At 45.8% G+C, this 22,756-nt stretch overlaps 3 protein-coding genes across 4 annotated transcripts in view; 2 read left to right on the top strand and 1 right to left on the bottom strand.

Annotated features, from left to right (window-relative positions):
* LOC309449195 (cytoglobin-1-like) overlaps positions 1–543 on the bottom strand; it is a 31,280-nt gene extending 30,737 nt beyond the window's left edge. Inside the window, exon 1 of the mRNA XM_082071158.1 lies at positions 432–543. The gene's annotated coding sequence lies outside the window, so the exon portion shown is untranslated. The remainder of the gene's footprint in view (positions 1–431) is intronic.
* On the top strand, positions 436–15,999 carry POLDIP3 (DNA polymerase delta interacting protein 3). 2 transcript variants are annotated; one of them, XM_082071106.1, is made up of 9 exons: positions 436–577; positions 5,762–6,149; positions 8,553–8,627; positions 10,421–10,516; positions 12,370–12,552; positions 13,414–13,491; positions 14,121–14,250; positions 15,119–15,185; positions 15,511–15,999. In XM_082071106.1, exons 1-9 carry the CDS (start codon positions 471–473, stop codon positions 15,683–15,685), a joined length of 1,299 nt encoding a protein of 432 aa, XP_081927232.1. In that variant the 5' UTR covers positions 436–470; the 3' UTR covers positions 15,686–15,999. The 2 variants fall into 2 exon arrangements, with proteins under 2 accessions (XP_081927232.1, XP_081927231.1); XM_082071105.1 differs by having other exon boundaries at positions 8,550–8,627.
* Positions 16,000–18,818: 2,819 nt separating this feature from the next.
* Positions 18,819–22,676, top strand: RRP7A (ribosomal RNA processing 7 homolog A). The gene is made up of 7 exons (XM_082071148.1): positions 18,819–18,947; positions 19,021–19,163; positions 19,333–19,458; positions 20,254–20,377; positions 21,023–21,120; positions 21,532–21,730; positions 22,212–22,676. The coding sequence occupies exons 1-7, from the start codon at positions 18,896–18,898 to the stop codon at positions 22,295–22,297; spliced, it is 828 nt and encodes a 275-aa protein (XP_081927274.1). The 5' UTR covers positions 18,819–18,895; the 3' UTR covers positions 22,298–22,676.
* The last annotated feature ends 80 nt before the right edge of the window (positions 22,677–22,756 follow it).

The following is a 22,756-nucleotide window of genomic DNA, read 5'->3' as shown; positions in this document are numbered from 1 at the left end:
AGGGTCGGGCAGATCACACACCCGGGCACCCCGCGAAGTAAGCGGGCCACCCAGGGGCGACCTGTACCCGCGCAAAAATTCATCTCACATTCGCAGTGAGGACCCGGGCGTCACCCCGGGTCGTTATTTTCCTTACTCATAAGTTTAAGGCATAACCCAGGAGTCCCCGCCTCGTTGGGACAGCCCTGCGCGCTAGCTCTATAGGTCAGGGCGAGCAGCTCCCACGGGGCTCCACCATGCACAAGCTAAGGCTTCATTTTCTTCACTACACTGCCCAGTCTATTTCCCCTTCCGCGCCGCGTAACTCCTGCCGCGGGCCGAACCGGGACGGGACCGCTGCGGGACGTATGTAAATGAGCAGCCCGGACGCCGCTGGGAATTGTGGGACGTACCCCCTCCCTCATCGCGCACTCGGGCGGGGACTGTCTTACTTTTGGAGGCGGGGCGAGTAGCGGAAGTAGTGTGATGTTATGTCCGGGTCTCGCTCGCTGCGTCTCATCGTTGGGCCCCGCGACAAGATGGCGGACCTCTCTCTGGACGAGCTCATACGGAAACGCGGTGTGATGGTGAAAGGGAGGTAAGCGGTCGGGAGGGCCGCGCCCTGGGCCCGGCGGCCTCCGGTGGTTCCTGTGTTGTCCCTTTTGGTCGTTCCGCTCCAGAGGCTGCGGGCCACCGCCTGCCTCAGCGCCGCCCGGCCCTGTTCCCCGTTCTCGCCTTCTCATTGGCTCAGGCGTCGTTCTGCGGGGCCGTGCCTCTGGCGGCGATTGGCGGTGGGGGCTGTCGCTCAGGGCTGGGCTGGGGCGGGGGTCTGTCCCCCACCTCACCTCCTGTTCCTGGCGCTGCCCCGTGGGCTCCGGCCCCGGCAGGGCCGCCCCGCCCGCCCCCTCTCCCCTCCCCGGGCCCTTCTCGTCTCTCTCGAGACTCGGGGCACAGCCCATCGCTGTGCCACAGCCTCCGTCCTGCGCTTTCCCCGCTTCCTCCTGTTTCTCCCCGCCGATTCCCCCAATGGTGCTCCCCAAACCGAGCGCCGGCGCCCCCTGCCCCGAGCCCCCTCGGTGTCTGGGCTGCCTCGTGTCTGCGCCCCGAGCTGCTGCTGGGCTGCGGCTCCTCGCCGGGCAGCGCCCCGGGGGTGCCCGGGCCCCCCGCAGCTCCCGGAGCGGTGCGTGGAGGAGCAGCCCGGTGCATTGTGGGATGGCCGTGGGAGGGGGGCTGTGCCACCGGGAGCCGCGATTGTAGCAGAGCTGGTCGGGATCCGCATAGGCCAGGCTGCAGGGACTTCATCAAACTTGCTGCCTGGCCCTCGGAAACTGTAACCTCTGTAGCGTGGTTGACGATACCCTGACAGATTGTTTGAAATGCTTGTGTGGATGTGGAATGTATTGCATATTAGCTACAAGATGAGGCTCTGTAGGGCAGGTGCTCCAGTGTAGGCTGGGCCATTTACTCTAGTGCAGCTGTTGGCAATCTTTATCTGCCTTCTCCCTTGGTAGCTTTTCAGCTTCCCTTTTGCTGTAGTCTCTTGATGCTTCTGAAGGTCTTGTCCATGGATTTCTCCCCATCTGTGTTAGCTAAACGTCCCTTTTTTATTTAAAGTTAATGGTCACTGGGGAATCTGAAGCTTTAACTCTGTCTGCACTTGTGTGTCTAGAGTAGTATTTTGAAAGTTATCTGCTAGCATATACTGGTAAAACATTCAAACATATATAAATCCTAGTCTAGACAAGGCCTTGGCTTTGCACTTTCATTCATGTTATCCTGCGTATTTGGAACAGTCTTATACTGCTTAGTATGCCAAGTACCTCATTTCTCCTTTGTTAAATCTCTTCTTAACTCGCAGTTCTTCCAAGAATTCTTCCTGCTTTTATTTGCTGAACAATAATCCCTCAGCAGAACTGTAAGAATTTTTGTGCCTTGCATTTCTGTTGTTTGTAGTGTTCAGCTCACCTTCTAAGATCTCTGAGGTGGCTAACTTGACTTTGTGAAGGCTGAATAAACTTAAATAATTATATCCGTGCTGTTCCGTAGTATAGATGAAATAACAGAAAAATCTTCACCTGGAAAATGTACTAATCCACAAAATAGTCAAGACAGAACTTGGAGTAATTGAAAGTGAATTAGATGTTTGAGGTTCCCCTGTATTTCAGATGTTGTGTCACAAAAAGCCTAAAGAGTTAATGCTGTTACAGGGTAAGCAATTGTATACAGAAGATAGTTGCTTATTAGGATAAACACAAATCTTAAGAGACGATGTAATCTTCAGTACAGAGTTACCTAACTATTTTCATTAGTTTGTGTCATTAGCAGTTTTAACTAATTCTGGCTTAAATGCTGATACACATTTCTGGGTTTAATTTGTCCTCTTTTATGCTTATTAAAAAGAACCACTTGTGCAGCCCTTCTGTGGCACTGCTGTGGTATAACCCCAGCCAACAACTATGACCCACACAGCCACTCGCTTGCTCTCCTCTGGTGGGATTGGGGAGAGAATCGGAAAAGTGAGAAAACTCATGGGTTGAGATAAAGACAGTTTAATAAGTAAAACAAAAGCTGTGTACCCAAGCAAAGCGGAACGAGGAATTCATTCACTACTGGCCATGGGCAGGTGGGTGTTCAGCCATCTCCAGGAAAGCTGCACTCCATCATGCGTAATGGTTACTTGAGCAGACAAACATCATCACTCCAAACATCCCCCCTTCCTTTTTTTTTCCCTTAGTATCTATACTGAGCATGATGTCATATGGTGTGGAATATTCCTTTGGTCAGCTGGATTCAGCTGTGTCCCTTCCCAGCTTCTTGTGCACCCCCAGCCCACTTGCTGGTAGGGTGGCGTGAGGAGCTGAAAAGGCCTTGACTCTGCGTAAGCGCTGCTCAGCAGTCACTAAAACATCCCTGTGTTAGCATTGTTTCCAGTGCAAATCCAAAATGTAGCTCCATACTAGCTACTGCAAAGAAAATTAACTCAATCCCTGCCAAAAGCAGCACATTCTTCACCCGTTATTCCATACCAATTACATCATGCTCGGGTCTCAAGCTATCCAATACATTCTTGTTACTCACCACCACCCTTCCCATCCTTTGGTATAATACACAGATATCATTCCCTTGGTCTATGGACTGCCCTTGTGAAGTGTCCATAAATGTACACAAAATGTTGATTGGACTCGTGTAGTCCATCACTTTGGGTTCCACCTGTTACTGTGGTCACTCAGGAGAGGAGAGGTGGTGCATTGTGTGGAGTTACTGACCACCAAAGCCAGCTCGGGTCAGGTCACTGCTGCACTTGCACTGCTTCTTGCAAGGCTTGTCCTCCATTGGTTCAGGTGGTTCCTGCTATAGTACTCCCTGTAACATACAACAATTTAAAGGTATTTCCATTACAGTCTCCACCCCTAGTTCCTTTTGGCTGGGTTACAGGGCTAACATTCCAGTGAACTCCTCCTTGTGCTCCTAGCCTGGTGAGCAAGAAAGGTTTCCTGGTTTAGTAATTCCAGAACATGCCACTCAAATCCCAGCTTTAACTTTGCCCCCAATTTCTCTACCTCCTCCCCACCCTGAGCAGCACAGGGAGACAGCGAATGGGGGTTGCACTCAGTTCATCACATGTTGTTCCTTTTGCTCCTTCCTCCTAAGGGGAGGACTCCACACTGGGACAGACGAGGAGTGTGGAGTCCTTCCCATGGGAAACAGTCCTCCACAAACTTCTCCAATGAGAGTCCTTCCCAGGGGCTGCAGTTCTTCACAAACTGCTCCAATGTGGGTCTCTTCCATGGGGTATGGTCCTTTGGACATCTGTCTGCTCTGGCGTGGGGTCCTCCATGGGCTGCAGGTGGGTATCTGCTCCACCATGGACCTCCATGGGCTGCAGGGGAACACCCAGTCTCGCCGTGTTCTACACCATGGTCTGCAGGGGAATCTCTGCTCCAGCACCTGGAACACCTCCTGCTGTGCCTTCTGCACTGACTTCTGTGTCTGCAGAGTTGTTCTGACTTGAGTTCACACTGGTGTTCCAGCCTGTCCAGTACAGCAGCACAGAAACAGCAGCATAGCCCAGGCATCGCTATCACTGTTACATTTCCAGGCACAGCAGAGTAAGATGAAAAGCAGTACAGCAAGCAGCAAAAGCAAAAAGCAGCCATCGACAAGCACAAGACTAATTTACAGTAAGGCAAACAAGCCCCATGGCAAGCACAGGAGCCAAATGGCAGTGGCACCTATAAATTCAGTCTAGCCCATTCCAGTCAAACCTCTTGTTATCACGGACCGTTTGAGGCACACATTGGGCACCGAAAAGAACTGAATGCTTTTAACATTGCTAAATTAATGCTTTTTAAAATTGCAGGGTAGTTCTGTGGCTGTTGCTTTATGGTTACTGTTAGTCTTCTGTATTATTCAGGACGTATTTCAATCAATGATCTTAATAATACTCTTGTTTCTTGTACATAATGTGCTTTGGCTGTATGAGCAGCCATAGGATTCTTCGCTAGATAACAAGATGGGATCCCAGTCCTACATTTCTCATTATCTGGACACAAGAATGAAAGAAACAGAAGTGGAGATTCTGTCTTTCACCTCTTTTTTTACAGATTTCTCCAGTGAAAATACATGACTGTAAATATGTTGGGATTGTAGGGTTAGGAATGCTGATATAAATGCTGTAGGAAATATTCAAATTGCATCATCATTTGAACTTGTGACAAAGCCTTTTGAGTATTACACAAATGCTAGATACCTACTTTTAGACTTTATAATACTGGACAGTACGTTTCAGAAAGCAGGTGAACACTGTAGCCCTCTTTAGCTTATTTGAATTCTAAAATGCCAACAGCAGGAATATTTTTTCAGTACCTGAATTTTAAAATTTCTCTTCCCACGTTGACATATTTTTTGTTGTGATTTTTTTTTTAAATAAACCAAACGGAAAAAATAAAATCCTTAAAAATTACTTAAATGAGGAACTGTATTAAAAAATTAGACAAGCTGTTTCCTAGACTTGCAACGAGAAGCTAGTTTCAGCTTTCACTACCTAATGGGCTGCTTCTTAGTAATACTTGTGTCCAAGTATAAGTGCTACTGTTTGTGTGGGCTGTTATCTTTCTGTGCTCAGTATTGTGATGATGTGCTTAAAAAGTAAAGCACATTGAGTGCAGAGTTCTGTTAGTAGATTAAAGAAGAGACAGTGATGTTAAGGAGTAATTTGACTGATAAGTATTCTTGCTGGCAGTAAGTAAACTTGGAAACGGGTGGCTTTGAACTGAGATTGGTACTGGTGTTTGTACTTCCTAAACCCCAAGACTCTATGCTTCCACGAATCTAAACTTGCTGCCCAGAATTCTTGAAATCACACGTAGTTCCATGTTTCCTTTGTATCAGGACTTACTGTTGTATTACAAAAGATACTTTAGCAGAACTGCTCTGTCCTGTTTCTGTTTGTCTTCAAAGGTCTCCCCAAAGTAACTAAGTTGTTGAAAAGCTTTGTTTCAATGTAGTATGTACTTAGCACAGCTGAAGTCAGGCCCTTTACTGAAGTTTGTAAATGTGAGCTTAAGAATGGATTTTGGAAATCAGTTCCTTAGCTGTTTATGTAGAAAGTAAAATCCAGCATAAAACAGCTTAGGGGCTTTACTATTGTATTTGGACATCTAACCTGAGTGGATTTCTGTGCAGTAATAATGAACTTTTGTTTGCAGCAACACAAATACTTTTATTGATACTGTAACACATCTTACAACGTCTGAAACTTTTTTTTTTTTTTTTCCCCCAGACTTAACACAAGGCCAGTGTTTGGAGGTGTAAGATCTCGCATTGGGATCCAGCAAAATCTTCTCAATAGGTCATCACCAGCTGTCAGCTTCCAGCGGACGTTTGATGCCCGGCAGAAGATAGGACTCACTGATGCCCGTCACAAACTGGGGGTTAAAGATGCCCGTGAAAAACTGATTCAAAAGGACGCTCGGTTCAAAATCAAAGGGAAGGTGCAGGATGCTCGAGAGATGTTGAATTCCCGTAAGCAGCAAAGTGTTGCTGCTGAAAAGGTGACCAAAGTGGTGGATGCCAGAGAGAAGATCAGCTTAAAAAGGAGCACTCCAGCTGCTATCAGCCCAACAATGGGGACAGTAAATCCAGCTGTGAAAATCACCAAAACTATCCAAGTAGGTCAAGCAAGCCACCTCTGAACCCCTCAGTTATTTTACAGCAGTTCAGTAGAAATGATGCTACATGAATATGTTCACATGTTTACAATGGAAAACATGGTAATGCGGTTGAGTCCAGCCTGTAGGGCAGGGTTTGGAGCCGTCTGGGTGTCCCTGCAGCTGCTTGGGGCTTTTTGTAGAATCTCAGCTTTCATTTAAATTCTCATTTGAATTTTGGGCCCAAAAAGACTAAAGCAGCACTCCTGTTAGCATTAAAGTGGTTGTCTTGAATGGTTAATAGTCTCCCACCTAAATACAAAGAAAATGTACGCATTTTTTGTCATTCTTATACCACCCCTCTTTGCAAGTCTGTGGTGGATTGTCCTGTCTAGATAGCTGGTTTATCCTAATGGTGGGATAACAGTTTAGAATATACAGCCATCTTTGTATCTAAGATGGTCTAAAATTCAGTGAGCCCTTCTACAATTTCTCTATTTCTCTGGTTTTCAGGAAAGCCCTGGCTTCCAGGGAGTTGCCTGGTTACATGATGGATTCCTGCAGAGGCTTAAGATTTATTTCAATTGCAATATAATCAGTTGATCATGCTAACCTGCTGCTTTCCTTTGCCAGTTTTCTAATTTCACTTTGCTGTGTGCACAGTAACTTGATTCTGAGCAAACTTCTCTGAGTCACAACTACTTTTGAACTATGCGTGTGTTAGGTACAGTGGGTAGAGTCTGAAGAGAAGTTTCCAGACTGTCAGGATTGTTGTTTGAGGAGTGGTTTTCCTCACCTCTGCAAGCATATAACTGAAGTTCCTAGCCTATCTCTTCTGTTTCCCTACTCCCAAAGGTCAACAGTGCGCTTACACATACCCAGAAAATCTCCTATTCTCATCAGTTTGGAAGCCTAGATGAGTCTTCTTTCTGTTCAGCTGTGGGTTTTGCTCAAGAGCGTTAAGCACATTTCTTCTGTAAATTGACCTAGGAAATTTCCATTACTCTGCAGGTTTACTGCTGGGCTGACCTAAGAAAGAGAAAGGACTCTTGTGGTAGTAAGAAGGGCTAATCGCAGAGCAATAGGGCAGTCTGTTCAGTAGTCTTTAATTAGTAGGGTAATTAGTACTCATGCTGTCCTTCTAAGCCAAATCACCACCATCAGCCATTAGGAGTTAAACATTTTCTACGAAGCTTCTAGGAGTTAAAATAGTTTCCAGAAACTTGGTACTGTAGCAGTTTGCTCTGACCTGATTTAGGTTTTTTTTTGTATGACTTGGTTTGACCTACAGTTAGACAATATATTGCAAGCAAGTAATATTGTATAATAGCAATTAAGACTGTAGACAAATCGTATGTGTCAGCAATTATTTAATAATTTTTTTAAAAGTTTATACTGCAATTCAAAATATCCCATGGCCCTCCTCTCTTCCCAAATGTGGGAGCAGTATCAGACTAAAGTATCTTGATCTGAAATGCAGCACACAGCTCTAATGTCCTGTACTGTGGTCTTGTTTCTCATAAAGCAAGGAAAAAAAAGTCTTTGAAACCAAAAGAATTTCCACAGCTCTACTGGTGTTTCTGTAGGACAGGTACCCTTGTTTCTGAATTGATTAGCAGATTGAAACATGAGGTGTAAGCTACAGTCTAGGGAAAATGCAAATCTGAAGATTTTATTGCCTGTATGGAGTGTTTTTGTAAAACGACCCTTTATTTTCTGTAATGGCCAGATTCCAGCTTTTTTTAGAAACCAAGAGACTATTTTTGAGAGCGTTGCTGCTTGATTTCAGTTGTTGATTAGTACAGCTACGTTTCCTGACCAGTTCTGTTGTGGTTTCTCTGTTTCATGGTATAGCAGGCTGCAGAAGGGTCAGCTACATTTTATTCCACTGCAGGTTATTCTGGCTCTGGTGTGAATTGACAGTATCTAATTCTCATTTGAAATGGAGAACAACTAGATTGTTTTGACTCCTAACTTGTTGAGTTTGATGGAAATAAGTATTGTGGTTCCCTGTAGCATGAAAGGAGAGAAGCTAAGCTTACTGATTTACCACATTCACGATTTCATATTGGCGGAAATGTATATGTAGTCAGTGCTGGCAGGGCTGGAGTTAAGTCCCCTTCTGACTAATCTTGGACTAAAACTCCAATCAGTTTCTTCGTGTGGCCTTAGATTTTAATTTTTTCACTTAAGTGAAAATGTCTCATATTTAACATATTGCAGGAAATATAGATATTATCTAATAGCATGTTCATAGGAGCATAGAGTACCTAATTGGAAGGTGGTAATATTTTTCAAAAGCAGTATAGTGAGTTCCATTTAAGTGGTTTCAGGGTATCAACTAACAGCTCTGATCTTCTGAAATGGGCATCTGGTGGACTGCAGTGTTCAACACTTTGGTTCTTTCTCTCTTAACTGTAGCAGAAAGCTCCAGTTCCTGGACACTCTCATCCAGCAGGAATGAGGATCAATGTGGTGAACAACCATACACACAAACAGGTGTGTGCCTACTCCGTGCTCTTTGTTATCTGTGAGGGGGAAGGTATCCATAAATGCTGGCAGGTTCAAAGAAAACTTTTAAGTGGGAAAGAAAAGTGTTTGGAAGTTCTCTAACAGCTTAGCTCCCTATTGTGTGGTTAAGATACTTCCATGGTAATTTAAGTTTTTATTTAGTCTAACTGATTTTGATTCCTTGTGTGTTATGTGAATGCAAAGTAGTTATTCCACATTTTTATCTGTATGCGCTAATGTGTTTTTTTTCTAGACTGTGACCTTTAGCCCTTAAATCGTTCTATAAATTTCTCAGTGACACCACATGAGATCAAGTTTTGATTGTTTTGATTCACCATCCTGCCAGCCGCTTCAGAGAATGGATACGATTGTACATGGTCAAATGTTCTACAGTGAGGTGGGAGAGGGTATAACCTTCCTGTGAAATCCCAGCTGTGGGCCCCTGCTGGAAACCTGATAGTGAATGATGTTAATTGGTATTCTGCTGTACTATCAAATTTGCCATATCCCTTATCAGTCAGACTTTGAAGAAAACCCTAGAATTTGTGCTGCTTCTTCTGGGATCAGTTTTAAAGGCCTTTGTCACAGCCCCAGCCATTCAGCCACCTTACTGCCTCGAAGAGGAATTACACATTTTTGTTACTTATTTTACTTTTTTGTGTGTGTGTATGTATATAAAGCATTATATGAAATACTGGAAAACTATTATTCACAACATCATGTCCTATTTTGTTTTGGGCTTTTTTGCCTCAGCTATTTGTCTGTTACCTCTACATTGACCTGCAGCCCTCACCGGTCCCAGATGTTGTCACTTAAGGAAGTGTCTTCATTATTCTGACTTCATCACCATAAACCTTGAATCCATTTCACTTTATCTCAAACTCAAGTCCATTGTCCTGATGGCATTTTCCCCAGTTATTTTCTGCACAATTTTCCTTTATTCTACCATCCCTTTTTTTTTATTCCTCTCCTTCTTGGCATTTCTGTGACTGGAACAACTTCCCTGTTTGTAAATCAGAATCTTGCAGACTGGGACAACCGACTTGTTTTGCAAGCTCTCATTGCTGATCCCTCTGTTTTTCTTTACTTTCTACTGAATTAATGTGAAGCTGGTTTGAGTTGTGACTTACATTCTGGGCAGTGCCATATGTGTATAGACTTTTTCTTAACATTATTTAGAGTCTAGGAAAAAAATACTTGTGTAGGAGTTAGCCTCAGTATTTTGAGGCAGGGCTATGAGCATTAAGTTGAACTGGGCAATTAATTATTCATTCAGTAAAACTCCTAGTGCAGTATTTTCTAGTGCCAGATGGATATGTGCTGTGCTGAGGAAACCAGGCTGCTCAGAAGGGATGTTTAGTTCAGATGTATTTGGCAGGCATCTGCTTAATTTTAAAAAATTAAAAATCATATGCACAAGCTTCAGTTTTAAAGGTAGCAAAGTGCAAGAAAGTAAGACACTGAGGCTTTATTGCACTGATGTGTCTTTGTCAGAACTGATGGGATCTAGGGAATGCACCAAGGGAAACAGATTTACTGTGACATTTCTGGAAAAGAAGTTTGATAGTTTTTGCACTGGTGTTGTGAAATGGACTTGCATACCTTCAGCACCGTGTCCCCAAGCTGCAAGGACAGGAGTAAAGTCCAATGTAGTGATATTAATTACCTGAAGAAGGCTGAAGGCAGGGGAAACTACTTATTTTGGCAGTGATGTCTAGATTAAATCTACTTGCTTGTAAACTATTACCTTGCTTCTAAACTATTACCTTGCTTCTCTTCAGGGTCTGTATGACATGGAAGATGATGATGAAAGTGTCTCTCCCCTTCCTAGCAAACAGATGAAAATCACCACCACAAACAGTTTCCTGCACAACGCGGTAAGGGATTATCTGAACAGTCCCCACCAGGCCATGCTCACATTGGGTGGACACACAGGCTGCGGCTTTACAGGGCTTATGTTCTTTTAAAGTATGTAAACGATGCTTTCTCCTGAAATGTTTGCTTTTCACCCCAGCCTTCCCTTTGTGCCCGTGCTTCTAGTGTTATTTTTGGACCAGAGTTCTTTTAGGCTAACAGTATGTGCTTTCTCCCTTGCTGGCAGGTTGCTGCATGTTAGCTCCTGACTTTCTTCTTGTTGAGGAAGTGCTTTGGACCGGTCTCGTTATTGTTTGAGCAGGCAAGCAAGGGAAGCTTTCTGCTGCTTCTAGAGACTGGACGTCAAAGCAGGAAATATGTTGCCATGCAAAATCTTAGTTGGCATCTTGTTGGGAGTAGTGGTGCTTTGGAGAAGTGGAATTTCAACGCAAATGCTAGGTCCTGCTCTTGGGGTGGATAACCCTCTCCAACTTGAGCGGAGAACTGACTGGCTAGGAAGTGGCTTTGTAGGAAAAGAGGCTGGGGGTCCTGCTGGGTGATACGCTTGAGTTAGCAGTGCATCCTTGCAGCAACAAAGACCAACTATAGATTGTATATTAGTAAGATCATAGCCATCAAATCAAGGAAGATGATTATTCCCATTTGTTTGGTATTTTGACAATACAGCTGGTGTACTGTGGCTGTTTGGGTGCTCTGTGATACATGAAAGACACTGACAGGCTGGAGCTTGTACAACAGAGTGGTCAGGGGGCCATAGTGCATGATGTGTGAGAGGAAGGGTGAGAGAGCAGTGTCTTTTAACACTGAGAAGGCTGTGGTGAGATCTGTCCACTCTTTTTCACTGTCTAACATGTGGTCATAGAAAAGGCATAACCCATGTCTGTTTTGGGAGTGAACAGGTAGAAGATGAACCAACAAATGTGTTGCAGCAAAAGAAATTCTAGTTGTATATGGAAGCGGGGGGAGTTGTGCAATTCTCAGGGTATTGGTCAGCCTCTGGCACAGGGACCCAGAGAGGTTGTGAAATAGCCGTTCTCAGCTATTCAGAGTTAACTGGATAAGGCCCTGAGTCAACCTGATGTGTCTTTGAAGTTAGCCCTGTTTCAGACATGGGGACTGGACATAGGTTTGTCCTAAATTGTTCTGTGGTTCTGAGAAAGCAAATTCAGGTGGTTTTACCATCTCACAGGCAGTCTAGTGCAATGATTATCCTGTGTGGTGTTTGGTTTTTTTTTTTTTTCTCCTGTGGTTATTTGGAATAGAGCTCCTGGTCATTTGTCATGCTTAAAAACAGGCTTATGTTTCTTGTGGGTTTGTTTTGCTTTTTTTTCCTTCAGGAGTATACGTGTCATCTCCAGTGTTCACAGCAGCTACCAAGCATAATTTTTAGTCTGGCTTTAAACTTGGGTAGTTCCAGCTAGAAGGTTACGCTCTGTGTCTTTGTGTACCCTGTGTATCCTAGCTTGGTGTTTCTGATGAAGTATTGTTGTTTGCACTAGGGCAGCTCAATCTTATCATTAATGAGCAATTTTTGTGAACTCTTTGTAAAGAACTTAAAAATCTTTGGATTCAGATTCAAGTCCCACTAGTAAAGTTCATTTAAGAAGAATATGAAATTAAAAAGTGCTCTGTCACTGAGTGAAGTGTTCTTTTGGGATAAACTAGTGCTCAGAAACTTCAGTTGATTTTTGTCTCAGAGCTGAAAGTCTCCAGTGCTGTAGTGGTTTTGGCACTGGGAAGGACATGCAGTTCTTAGTGCATGCTGGTAATGCTCTCCTGCTGTTGGTGCTTGAAAAAGAAGGATGATTCATGTAGTTTGCAGCTCTCAGAGGTACTTTATTCTTTCTTCCTGCAGACTGGGCTGAGTGGCAATAAATTCTCTCTGTCCAAGACTGTTCCCCTGACTAAAGTGGTCCAGAATGATACGTACACAGCTCCACCTGCACCTCCCTCTCCTATGAGGACAAAGGCCTTGACAAACATGTCCCGGACCTTAGTGACAAAGGAGGAGCCTCCAAAAGAACCGGCACCTGTTGAGGTGAGCTCAGGGAATTGAGAGATGCTCTTTATAGAAGTCTCTGAAACTTGCTGTTTGTCAGTTATGCAAGCAACTCATTTCTGCCTGCCTTCCACCATTATTTCTGGGATTCTATCAAGCTGATTCTGATAGCTGCAACCTGTGTCTTGAGAGTTCAAAACCTGTTTAAACATCCTGTTCTTCAGTGTTTGAGACTGGGAAGTTCTCTCAAGTATCTAGCCTGGGAGCACGTGATCCTGGAGGCATCTGTGTTACTGGGTTGTGGCAGTTGTTGTTTGGCCTGTCATTGGTGGCGAATAATGTTTTAACACTACTAGCTATGTTGTCTTCTGTCTGCTCCTGTTAGCAACGAGAAAAACACAATTCTTCTAAATACAGCTTCTTGCTGTACACACAAGGCCTCTTGGGCAATTTGTAGACAACCTGCCTGGAATTGCTTTGCCAAACTGCCTGATGTTTGGTACAGGTAACCCACCGTGTGTTCCCAGCACGTTCTTGAGGGGCTGAAGCCATATTTTGGGGCTTGCTGGCTGGTGCAGAGTGCAGCAGAGATGTGCGCTTAAAAATGCGAGCATGACCAGGAGTCCTGTGTGTGTATGTGGATTATGGGAATGAAAGAGAAAAGTTACTTCAGAAGCAAAATGGCATGGAAAAGGGGCACCTCTTCACCATCAGATGATCTGGGCTTTTGTAAGCATTGATGCACTTCCCATTACTAGCTGTAGCTCAGTCCTTTGTGTGTGTGTACAGAAATTTCCAGACATCCCTTTAATGACTTCTTCTTTATGCTTTCTCTGCTGTGCTGTCTTGCCTGCTGCATTTCTGACCTTTTTTATGTGATGCATTTGTTTGTGTTGGCAGCTGGCGTTCAGTCCTTTGGAAGGCACAAAGATGACCGTAAACAATCTGCATCCTCGAGTCACAGAGGAAGACATTGTTGTGAGTGTTGCTTACTGCCAGACTGTGGATGAGTGAAGCTTTTGTCCCTTATCCTACCTTATTTGATAAATCACTTGATCTGTGGTGAATGCAGTGAAGAGGGGTGTGAGATGGGTTTGCTTTCCTTGCAAAACTTTTAGAGTTCTTGGTTTGTTTTTTCTTCTGTTTTTTGTTCACTTTTATTAAAAAGTGCATACTTAAGAAGTTGGGACAAAATACCATTTGTAGGGTATACTGAGATATCTGGCATAACTTAGAACAATTTATGCCACATGATGCTTGGTGTTGTCCTTGAATTTATGCCTCCGTCCAAATTATTTAATTTCTTCCATTCTCAGCAGGCTGAGAATGAGCCTGGATTTCATGTGTGACAAAACGTATAGACTACTGGCCTTGAACTTTTCTGTTTGTGTTGGTAGCAGTATGGAGCTTTGTGCAACCCGTATTACTAATGCAAAGAACTCGTACCGTAGCAAACACAAAATAAAACAGGTGGCACGATTCTGCCGTGTATTTTACGAAGCTGGATAAGCAGTGCAGTTAGGAAACTAAGCCTTTCTCACTCAGTGTCTTCGGTTGAGGTGGTACCTTTGACGTGACCATGGTCATGACGAACTCTCTGCCCTCAGGAGCTATTCTGTGTGTGTGGCGCTCTGAAGCGAGCCCGGCTGGTGCACCCTGGAGTGGCTGAGGTAGTATTCGTGAAGAAAGAAGATGCTATCACAGCGTATAAGAAATACAACAACAGGTGTTTAGATGGTAAGTTTGAGGCCAGAGTTGCATTTATGATAGATAAATCACAAAGATTTTTCCACCTCAACGGAGAGTTTAAAAGCATCTGAAATGCCTGTATGCTACCAAAAGAGAGGAATGCCAGAAAATCAGTTCAAGAGCTAAACAATGTAATGTGCTTCCATGTAACTACCTGAATATATGCACAGTTTATTGAAGGGAAGTAAATTTTTAAAAAAATTCCTAGAGTGAGCAAAGCTAGAGGCAGGGTCCTGCTGATTCCACTGGTGTGACTTCCAGATAAAATTTCCTTTGTTTCTAATCTAGTACTGAGAGCTAGATAGTCCTTAGGAAGGCTTTACCTGCCTAAGGAATAGCTGTTTGCAAGGTACAAGTAAAACAAATATTTGTAAAACTCTCAAAGGGTAGTCAGAGGCATTTGGAGTCAGGCCTGTAAAACAATTAGTATCAGCTTCTCCACAAACTTTGAACAATGCAGTTGTTAGTATGGATCCACCTGCAGTGTTGTTATAGGCTGAAATTGGTGTTAATTTTTAGCTGGAAATAGATGATTTTTATTTCTTTAGATGAGTGACTTATTATAAATGTCAGATGAGGAGCAGACAGCTGAGAATGGGAGATTCTCTTGTGTTCTTGCTAAGGGTTTTGCAGCTATATGTAACTTCTTAATTAGCATGAGTCTTCATATGGTACTGAGTGTTTCAGTGGCTCTTGTGTTGCTGTGATTTTTTTGCAACAAAAGATGTTACCAGGTGTTCTTTCCCATGTTTCCCCTACACGTGGAACTCTGTTGCTTACGCTGATGTGTACTATTTCTGGGGTCTTGCCTTACCATGATTCTAATATAAGGGCTTTTTAAATTGTGTTTGTTTAGGTCAACCAATGAAATGCAATCTTCATATGAATGGGAATGTCATCACCTCAGATCAACCTATATTGCTGTAAGTGTCCTTTGGATGGGGGGGAAGAACCAAACATGTTTGCAGGTTCTGTTTTGAGAAGAACCTGAGGGGAGGAAAACTGTCAGCAAGTTATTGTCCCATGAATATGCTGAGCTGGGTGCAACGTAGCTTGGCTCTGTAGTGTTCTCAGCACTGAGGCTTAAAGCAAGCCTGAGACAAGGAGGTATTCTTGTGAGGAAAGCATATTTAAAACCTCTATCTCTATATTAGGAAGGGGGCAACACTGAGAACAGTAAATGCAGACATAGTGTTAGATTTTATTTCATAATGAGAAGTTAAATACTGGTTTTTTTTAATCCTCCAGCCGATTGAGTGATACCCCCTCAGTGAAGAAGGAAGGGGAACCACGCCGGTCAAGTGCAAGCACCGCCTCAAATCCCCCAGCTGAGGTGGACCCTGACACTATCTTGAAGGCACTCTTCAAATCCTCAGGGGTCTCTGCCTCTGTGCAGCCCACAGAATTCAAAATTAAACTCTGAGAAGGGAGAGCGAGCAGTGGACTGGAATTCAAGTTGGGGAATGAGAGAAGTGCAGGAGTGCAGATGTTTTTTGCATTTGCCTGCCTTTAAATTTTTTTTGTTTTCTATGATCGCTACCTTACTGTACAATAGTGTTTCCTCTTGTGTGTGTACTTTCTGTTTTCATAGTTGGAGTTTTCTTCCATGACTTTTTTTTTTTTCCAAAAGGATAACCTCCCCCTTCTGCCAGTAATGTATTACCAAGCATATACCATGTAACTCCCTCCTTTACTCCAAAGCCCTTAGTGGCCATTAAAAGTGCACATAGACTTTGAGAGGGAAGGAGTGGTGACCTTCTTCTCTTTTCTTCTGACTGACCTTTAACTAGAAGGTGCATCCTCTTGACTGTTGACAGGCAAGAACACCACGGTGGTTTTGAAATTGCTGCACTGGGTACAAAGTCAGGTGTGGCTTCATGCAGGAAGCACCATCTTGCGACTTTGACTTGTGTGTGCTCAGTAACATACTACTTTATTTTGGTTGTTGGATGTTTTTCTGCTCAGCAGCTGAGACATTGAGAAGTGTGAAAAACTGAGTGTCTTGCTGTGTATTCCAGCCAATTCCATCAGGGAGAAAGGATATATGCACAAGTGCACCCCTCGCTGTGCTATGGGAGGGATGGCTCAGCTCTGGTAATCCAGAGGTGTGGGGGTGCGAAAAAGGCCCTGGCACTTGTACAGTGAGTATATTAGCCCTGTAGGGTCAAGCTCAGTTCTTCCTGGACTGAAAAGCAAGAACCAGGGTTGTGTTCAGAGTTAGAAGAAATCCAGGTGTTTCGCGCCTATTAGACTATGTTGCATCCTGCTGCTGATGTCGGCATGTTAATCTTTTTCTTACCTTCTAACCTACCCAGTCTCCTATACAAAGGAACGAGCTGGGGCCTTTTTCAGATGCTAGTGCATCGGAAGCAGCCTTCCCTTGCACCTGAGAACTCACTTCCTTGAGATGTCACTTGGACAGCGTTTGGCTGCTGTGCGGTCATGCTGCTCACGCGTGGGTTTGGAGGATGATCGCTGCGCTCCATGGCTTCAGGGAGAGGTTTTGCAGAGGAGAGCAGGTAGCGCTTTGTAAGGAAGATGCAGAGGAGCATTAAGCAAGTCTCATGCAGAGCAGCAAGGATGTTCCTTGGGCCAGTGAGTGTCTGTGATGGGCCACAGGCCACTAGGTGGCATTTCCAGTACTTTGTTAGCACAACGTTATTGCCATGGGTATTTGGAGTCCCAGTAGCTCCCCATTTTTTGTATTTGTTCAAATTGTATTATAAGAAAGGAAAGCTAAAAGCCGCTTCCAGAATGTAGTTGGGATTTGAACTTGATCCTTCTAGCTGGGAGACTAACCTGATTCATTCTGTTCAGCTCCGATGAACTTTAATCAATTCCCTGTAACCGTTTTAGGTCCAGATTCTATTTCTTGGCCAACCCTCTGTTTCTTTCGCTTTCTTGAACCCTTTGCTCTATCTAGCTCGTGCAAACCATTCCTCTATCTCACTGCATCCCTTTTAGCCATGGAAATAACTGAGGACTTGGCAGGACTTGTTTTTCCTGAGTACTCTCTTTGGTTTGGAAGCCAACACCATCATTAGTGGTAAGGTGCTTCATGTGAACAGATGTTTGTAGGGGAGGGGACCCAAGACAGCTATTGTTCTCCTTTTTTAGATTGTCCATCAAACACCTGTGTTTTAATTAAAAAAAAAACTATGTGGGGAGGGGGAGGAAACTTTAGGGGTTGGAGGAGATAATGTATTATCTGTTTCTGAATAAACATTTGTTATACAGAGAGTGGACTCTAAGCCTTTTTAGATGCTGTGAAGCAACTAAAGATAGGCAGAGTTGTTTCCACATTGAGTCAAGCCTGCTTTTACAACAATGTAGGAACTTTGAAACGGACGATGTCATGAAGAGTGAGAGGGAGTATATGGATAAGAGAACTGATACTCATAAGCCTCTTGGTCTGGATCATTGAAATTAGTAGCTGATTCTTTCTACTAAGTGGGAGCAATTTGTGTCCCCAACAGCTTCCAATTTTGTTGTTACAGAAAATAAAGAACGGCCTTTGTTATTGACAACTTAGTATTTTTTTAAAGTAAAATCAAGGTAACTGTTCTAAGTGAAGTAGGGTACTATAATTATCAGCTGGGTACAAAGCTGTGAAAATGTGAGGACTGCATGTATTGTGAGCATGTATCTTGTCTCATCTGAGAGAATTTGAGCATCCAGGATATTTTTTTTACGTGTCCGTTCCGAAAGCCAAATAGCAAAATGCACTTTGTAACTTGCTGTTAAATTGTGCATTAAGTGATCTGAGAAATTATGATGACATTGACAAACTTCCTTGGAATGGCTCTGTTCTCTAGCTTTGTGGTCACGGCAGTATTCTTTCTTTTTAATTGGTGGAGTCAATGGTTATCTAAACACCACTCCATGATTTGTCGTACAGCAATGTCTTGGTGTGCATTGTTCTGCCTGTTCCTAAAGTCAGCTCTGGAAAGTTACCTTGGTCTTTCTAATAGTTGACAAGGTGGCTTTGGGCAGTGAAAGAAGAGGAACCAGTTATTCCCAGTCCTTTTCCAGCAGTTCCCTGTTGTCCTGGCTGTCACCATGATCTGTTTGCATTCCCCTGAGCTCACCTACCACCTTCTGCGCTCACATCTGTGCACATTTGCCCTCATGCAGCATGTTTGTGAAGTCTGTGATTTTTTTTTTTAATTTTTTTTTCCCCTGGGCTGTTAGAAATTATAAACCTGCATATGAAGTGCTGATTGCTTCCACTAATTCAGTATGTCTGGTCAGGACAGGTGGTAATTTGTCATAGCATTTCTATTTTTTTCCTTTGTTTTTTCCAAAACATGCTGACTTGACAGCAATGCTGCCATGTGTAAGTTTGTCTGGTGCGTTTTCATGACTCTTGCGTGTACCATTTCTTCTCATAGTGTTGATTTGGTGAGACAGCTCTCTGTAATTCATTACTTTCACTGACGCTTTTTCGCCTTGTACGCCTTGTTTTAATACCGTTGTTTTGGAACGGGCCTGGTCTCCCGTTCCCTCCCGCAGCGGGCGGCGGCGAGTCCGTCACGGCTCTTCCCGCCCCGAGGGCGCGGCCGCCGCCATTAGCGCCGCCGGGAACTACAACTCCCGGCGTCCCTTGCGCGCCGCCGCTTCCCGCCGCGCTAAGATGGCGGCCGCCGTGCCGCGTGTGGCCGGAGCGGCCCCGCCGGGGTACACGGGTGAGGAGGGGGCCGGGGCGGCGGGGAGGGACCGGGGCGCTGGCGGAGGCGTTAACCGGTGCGTCGCCCACAGCTCTGGCGGTGAAGTTCGGAGAGCGACAGCGCTCGCCCCACTACCTGTTGGTGAAGGAGCACCAGGTGCGGGAAGGGGCCGGCGCCGTGCACCCGGCGCGCCGGACTCTCTTCGTCCTCAACGTCCCCCCGTACTGCGGGCCGGTGAGTGGGGCTGGGCGGCTGGAGGCCGAGGGCACCGCCCAGGGGCCGGGGAGGCTGCGGGCGGGGGTCCCGGAGCACCTCCGGTGCCCCTGGAGTCCGTGCTGGGTGGGAATGGAGGAATGCGTCCTGCTTCACTGTGCGCTTCGTTTTCTCTTTTCTGTGTGTGAAGGACGCTCTGTCGAGGCTGTTTGCCCGCTGCGGGCACGTCCAGTCAGTGGATGTCTGTGACAAGCCAGAGCCAGGAGAGAAAAAAGAAAAACTGACATCCAAATACTTCAACCGCAAACCAGTAACGGTAAAGCTCACGGAAGGGGGGATGCTGATGCTTTAATGGTCAAAACAGGAAAAGATCACAAGAACTGATTGGTACTGTTTGGAGCACATTGTGTCCAGTTCTGGGCCTCTCGGTTCAAGAAGGACAGGGAACTGCTGGAGAGAGTCCAGCACAGGGCAAAGAAGATGATGAAGGGAGTGGAGCATCTCCCTTATGAGGAAAGGCTGAGGGAGCTGGGGCTCTTGAGCTTGGAGAAGAGGAGACTGAGGGGTGACCTTATTAATGTTTATAAATATGTAAAGGGTGAGTGTCACAAGGATGGAGCCAGGCTCTTCTTGGTGACAACCAATGATAGGACAAGGGGTAATGGGTACAAACTGGAACACAGGAGGTTGCATTTGGATTTGAGAAGAAACTTCTTCTCAGTGAAGGTAACAGAGCACTGGAACAGGCTGCCCAGGGGGGTTGTGGAGTCTTCTTCTCTGGAGACATTCAAAACCCGCCTGGACGCCTTCCTGTGTAACCTCATCTGGGTGTTCCTGCTCCAGCAGGGGGATTGGACTGGATGATCTTTCCAGGTCCCTTCCAATCCCTAACAATCTGTGATTCTGTGATATGGGAAAACCATCTTGGGGACTGGGTGACATGATTACTTGTTTGAGTTTATATTATCTTTTTTTTTTTTTTTTTTTTTTTTGCCATCCCACTACAACTTGTGGTTTCATTTTTATTTGTATCTTATTCATACTGCGGCTCCTTGCTGCGTCATCAGTTTCCCTGGTGTATCTGACGGGCCTGGGTGTCTTTTTCTTGTAGGGATTTCACGTAGCATACGTGGTGTTCAGGAAGCCATCTGGTGTCCAGGCAGCCAAGGCCCTGTCACAGGAAGGTCCCTTGCTGATATCAACAGAGAGTCACCCTGTGAAAACTGGCATTAGCAGTAAGTCAGGCCTAGCTATTGTCCTGATAGCTAGTGCTGGGGGAAAACTATGCCACTTGCTCGCTGAATCCTGCCCTGCATGTCCCAGATTAATTCTCACCATTTTGTACTGAGCCAGGAGACATCCAGCATTTCATTGTCCTGCTTTTATTATTCACAAGGTAGTAGCAATCTTCTTGTACTGGATGTTGTAGTCTGGCCCAGTGACCCTATGGGAGAATGGGGTCACTTGGTACAACAGAAGGGCAGTTTTTCCTGACATCTTTTCAGTATCACATAGATTCAAAGAAACCGGCTGTGTCTTGCCCTCAGAATGGAATCTGCACTCAATAACAGGCACCAGGTGTCTGTCAAGATGACAGCACTTCAGATATGACCCCTTGACAGGAGTGCAGCCCTGAATGTTTTATCTCTTGGGCTCAAGGCTGGTCCACTCCCGCTTGGGAAGGTTCAAGCTCTTCCCATCGCTTACTGGCTGTGGCCTGGACCGCGGGTTGATGGAGCTGTGGCACTGAGGAGGCAGAACAGGAATGGGAACAGAGCATGTTATGCTCAGAGCGGTTCTCTCTAGAGCTGCCCAAAGGCATCGCACCAGGGCTTGCTTCCAAGAGGGACCACTGCTGACTTCTGCCCTCTCTGTCTCAGAGTGGATTGCCAACTATGGGGCCTCAATCGTGGATCAGGAGGAGCTGAAGGCTGAGGTGGACGCCTACATGCAAGACTACGATGAAAAGATAGCAGAGGTGAGGCCAGGCTGAGGGGGAACCCATCTGAACAGGTGGTTTGGGGAGAAGAAGGGAGGAGAGAGGGTCTCTTGGTGCCCTTCTGCCCTGGCAGAAGGAAACACGCTGTTTGGCAGGGTTGTTTTGCTCCCAGTTGCTGGTGGGCAGTCAGACCCTGGTTTGGTTCACAACACCTGACCCTTCCACCCAGGGCTTACAGTAGATATCACAAATAAATGGTGTCCTGGCTGGTGTGCAGTGTTGTGACTGAGAGCTGAATGCCTGCACCCTTGGTCCTGCATGTTCCTTCAAATGTTGTGCAGAAGCAGGAGCTGTAACTTTCACATGTGTGAGGGGGGCTGTGGGGGAGCCATGCCTCGGGCCGGCAGCAGCCCATCTGCACTGAGCTGCATCACCCTCCTGTCTTTACAGGAAGAAGCCAAAGCGGCCGAGGAGGAGGGTGTCCCAGATGAGGAAGGCTGGGTGAAGGTGACGCGGAAGGGCCGGAAGCCCGGCCTGCCCCGGACAGAGGCTGCCAACCTGCGGGTGCTGGAGAAGGAGAAACAGAAAAGGGCCCGCAAAGAGCTGCTCAATTTCTATGCCTGGCAGCATCGCGAGTCCAAGAGAGAGCGTGAGTGTCCAAGTCTTCTCCTACCCCTGTCCATGTCTCTTGTCTTTCACCCTGTGGCCCTAAGAGCCTCCTTCTTCCTTCAGTGGAGGTGAACGGTTGGCTGGGTGGTTGTGCGAATGGCCTTGCCAGCTCTTGGGGGACACCTTGCCACCACCTTTCCTCGCAAAGGCTGCTGGAATATTTTGTAGGATAGTGCACAAGTCGTGGCTTTCCAATTAGGTGTTTCTTCAGTCTGCACAAAGGCAGCAGTTGGAAGGGAAAACTGGCCTGTTCGCTCCCCAAGAGGGAGCTGCAGCACTGCTGGAGATGAACAGCCAGAGCCCCAGTTTGGCACTCAGCCCTGGCGCAAAAGGACCCGCTCTGGGGAGTGCATGTTTGCGAGTGTTGGGACTGAGCCCCTCCCGGTGCGTGGAAGTGAAGCTCCCTAGGAGAGGGAAATCTGCTGCTCTTGTGTGACCTGTCGTCTTTTTGCCTGTTTCAGACATTGCCCAGTTGAGGAAGAAATTTGAGGAGGACAAGCAGAGAATCGCGCTGATGCGAGCCCAGCGCAAGTTCCGGCCGTACTGAGCTGTTTTCTCAGAGGCCTGTGCTGGAGAGATGCCTATGGACTCCACGTGCCAAAGGATTTCAAGGAATTGAGGCAGTTTTATGTTGTCCCTGCACTTTGATCTGAAACGGGAGATCCCAGCAGCTGCCGCTGGAGGGGGAGTTTTCTTCACTCGCACCAGTATCCTCCTGCTCTCCCGGCCATGGTCCAGCCCTGCGGCACCACTGCCTAGGATGCTCAGGTCAAGGGGCTGAGGCACATCCTGTGACAACCTGTATCTCCCTGCCACCCAAAGCCTCCTAAAGTGTGGCAAGAGCTGGGATTGACCCAGCACAGCCTCTGCAGGGGCAGGGAGTGGCTGAAGAACTGTAAATAAACTGCTGCTATGTTTTAAAAACAGGGGAATGCATCTCTCTCACCCTCGGTGTGCTGTGGGGGACGGCTGCTTGCCTGCCAACGTGGTGATTAAAGCCATGGCT

The sequence above is a fragment of the Streptopelia decaocto genome (genome assembly GCF_964273445.1).
Source record: "Streptopelia decaocto genome assembly, chromosome: 1".
NCBI lineage: Eukaryota > Metazoa > Chordata > Aves > Columbiformes > Columbidae > Streptopelia > Streptopelia decaocto.
The sequence above is the reverse complement of the archived record's forward strand: the minus strand, read 5'-3'. Positions and strand labels throughout refer to the sequence as shown.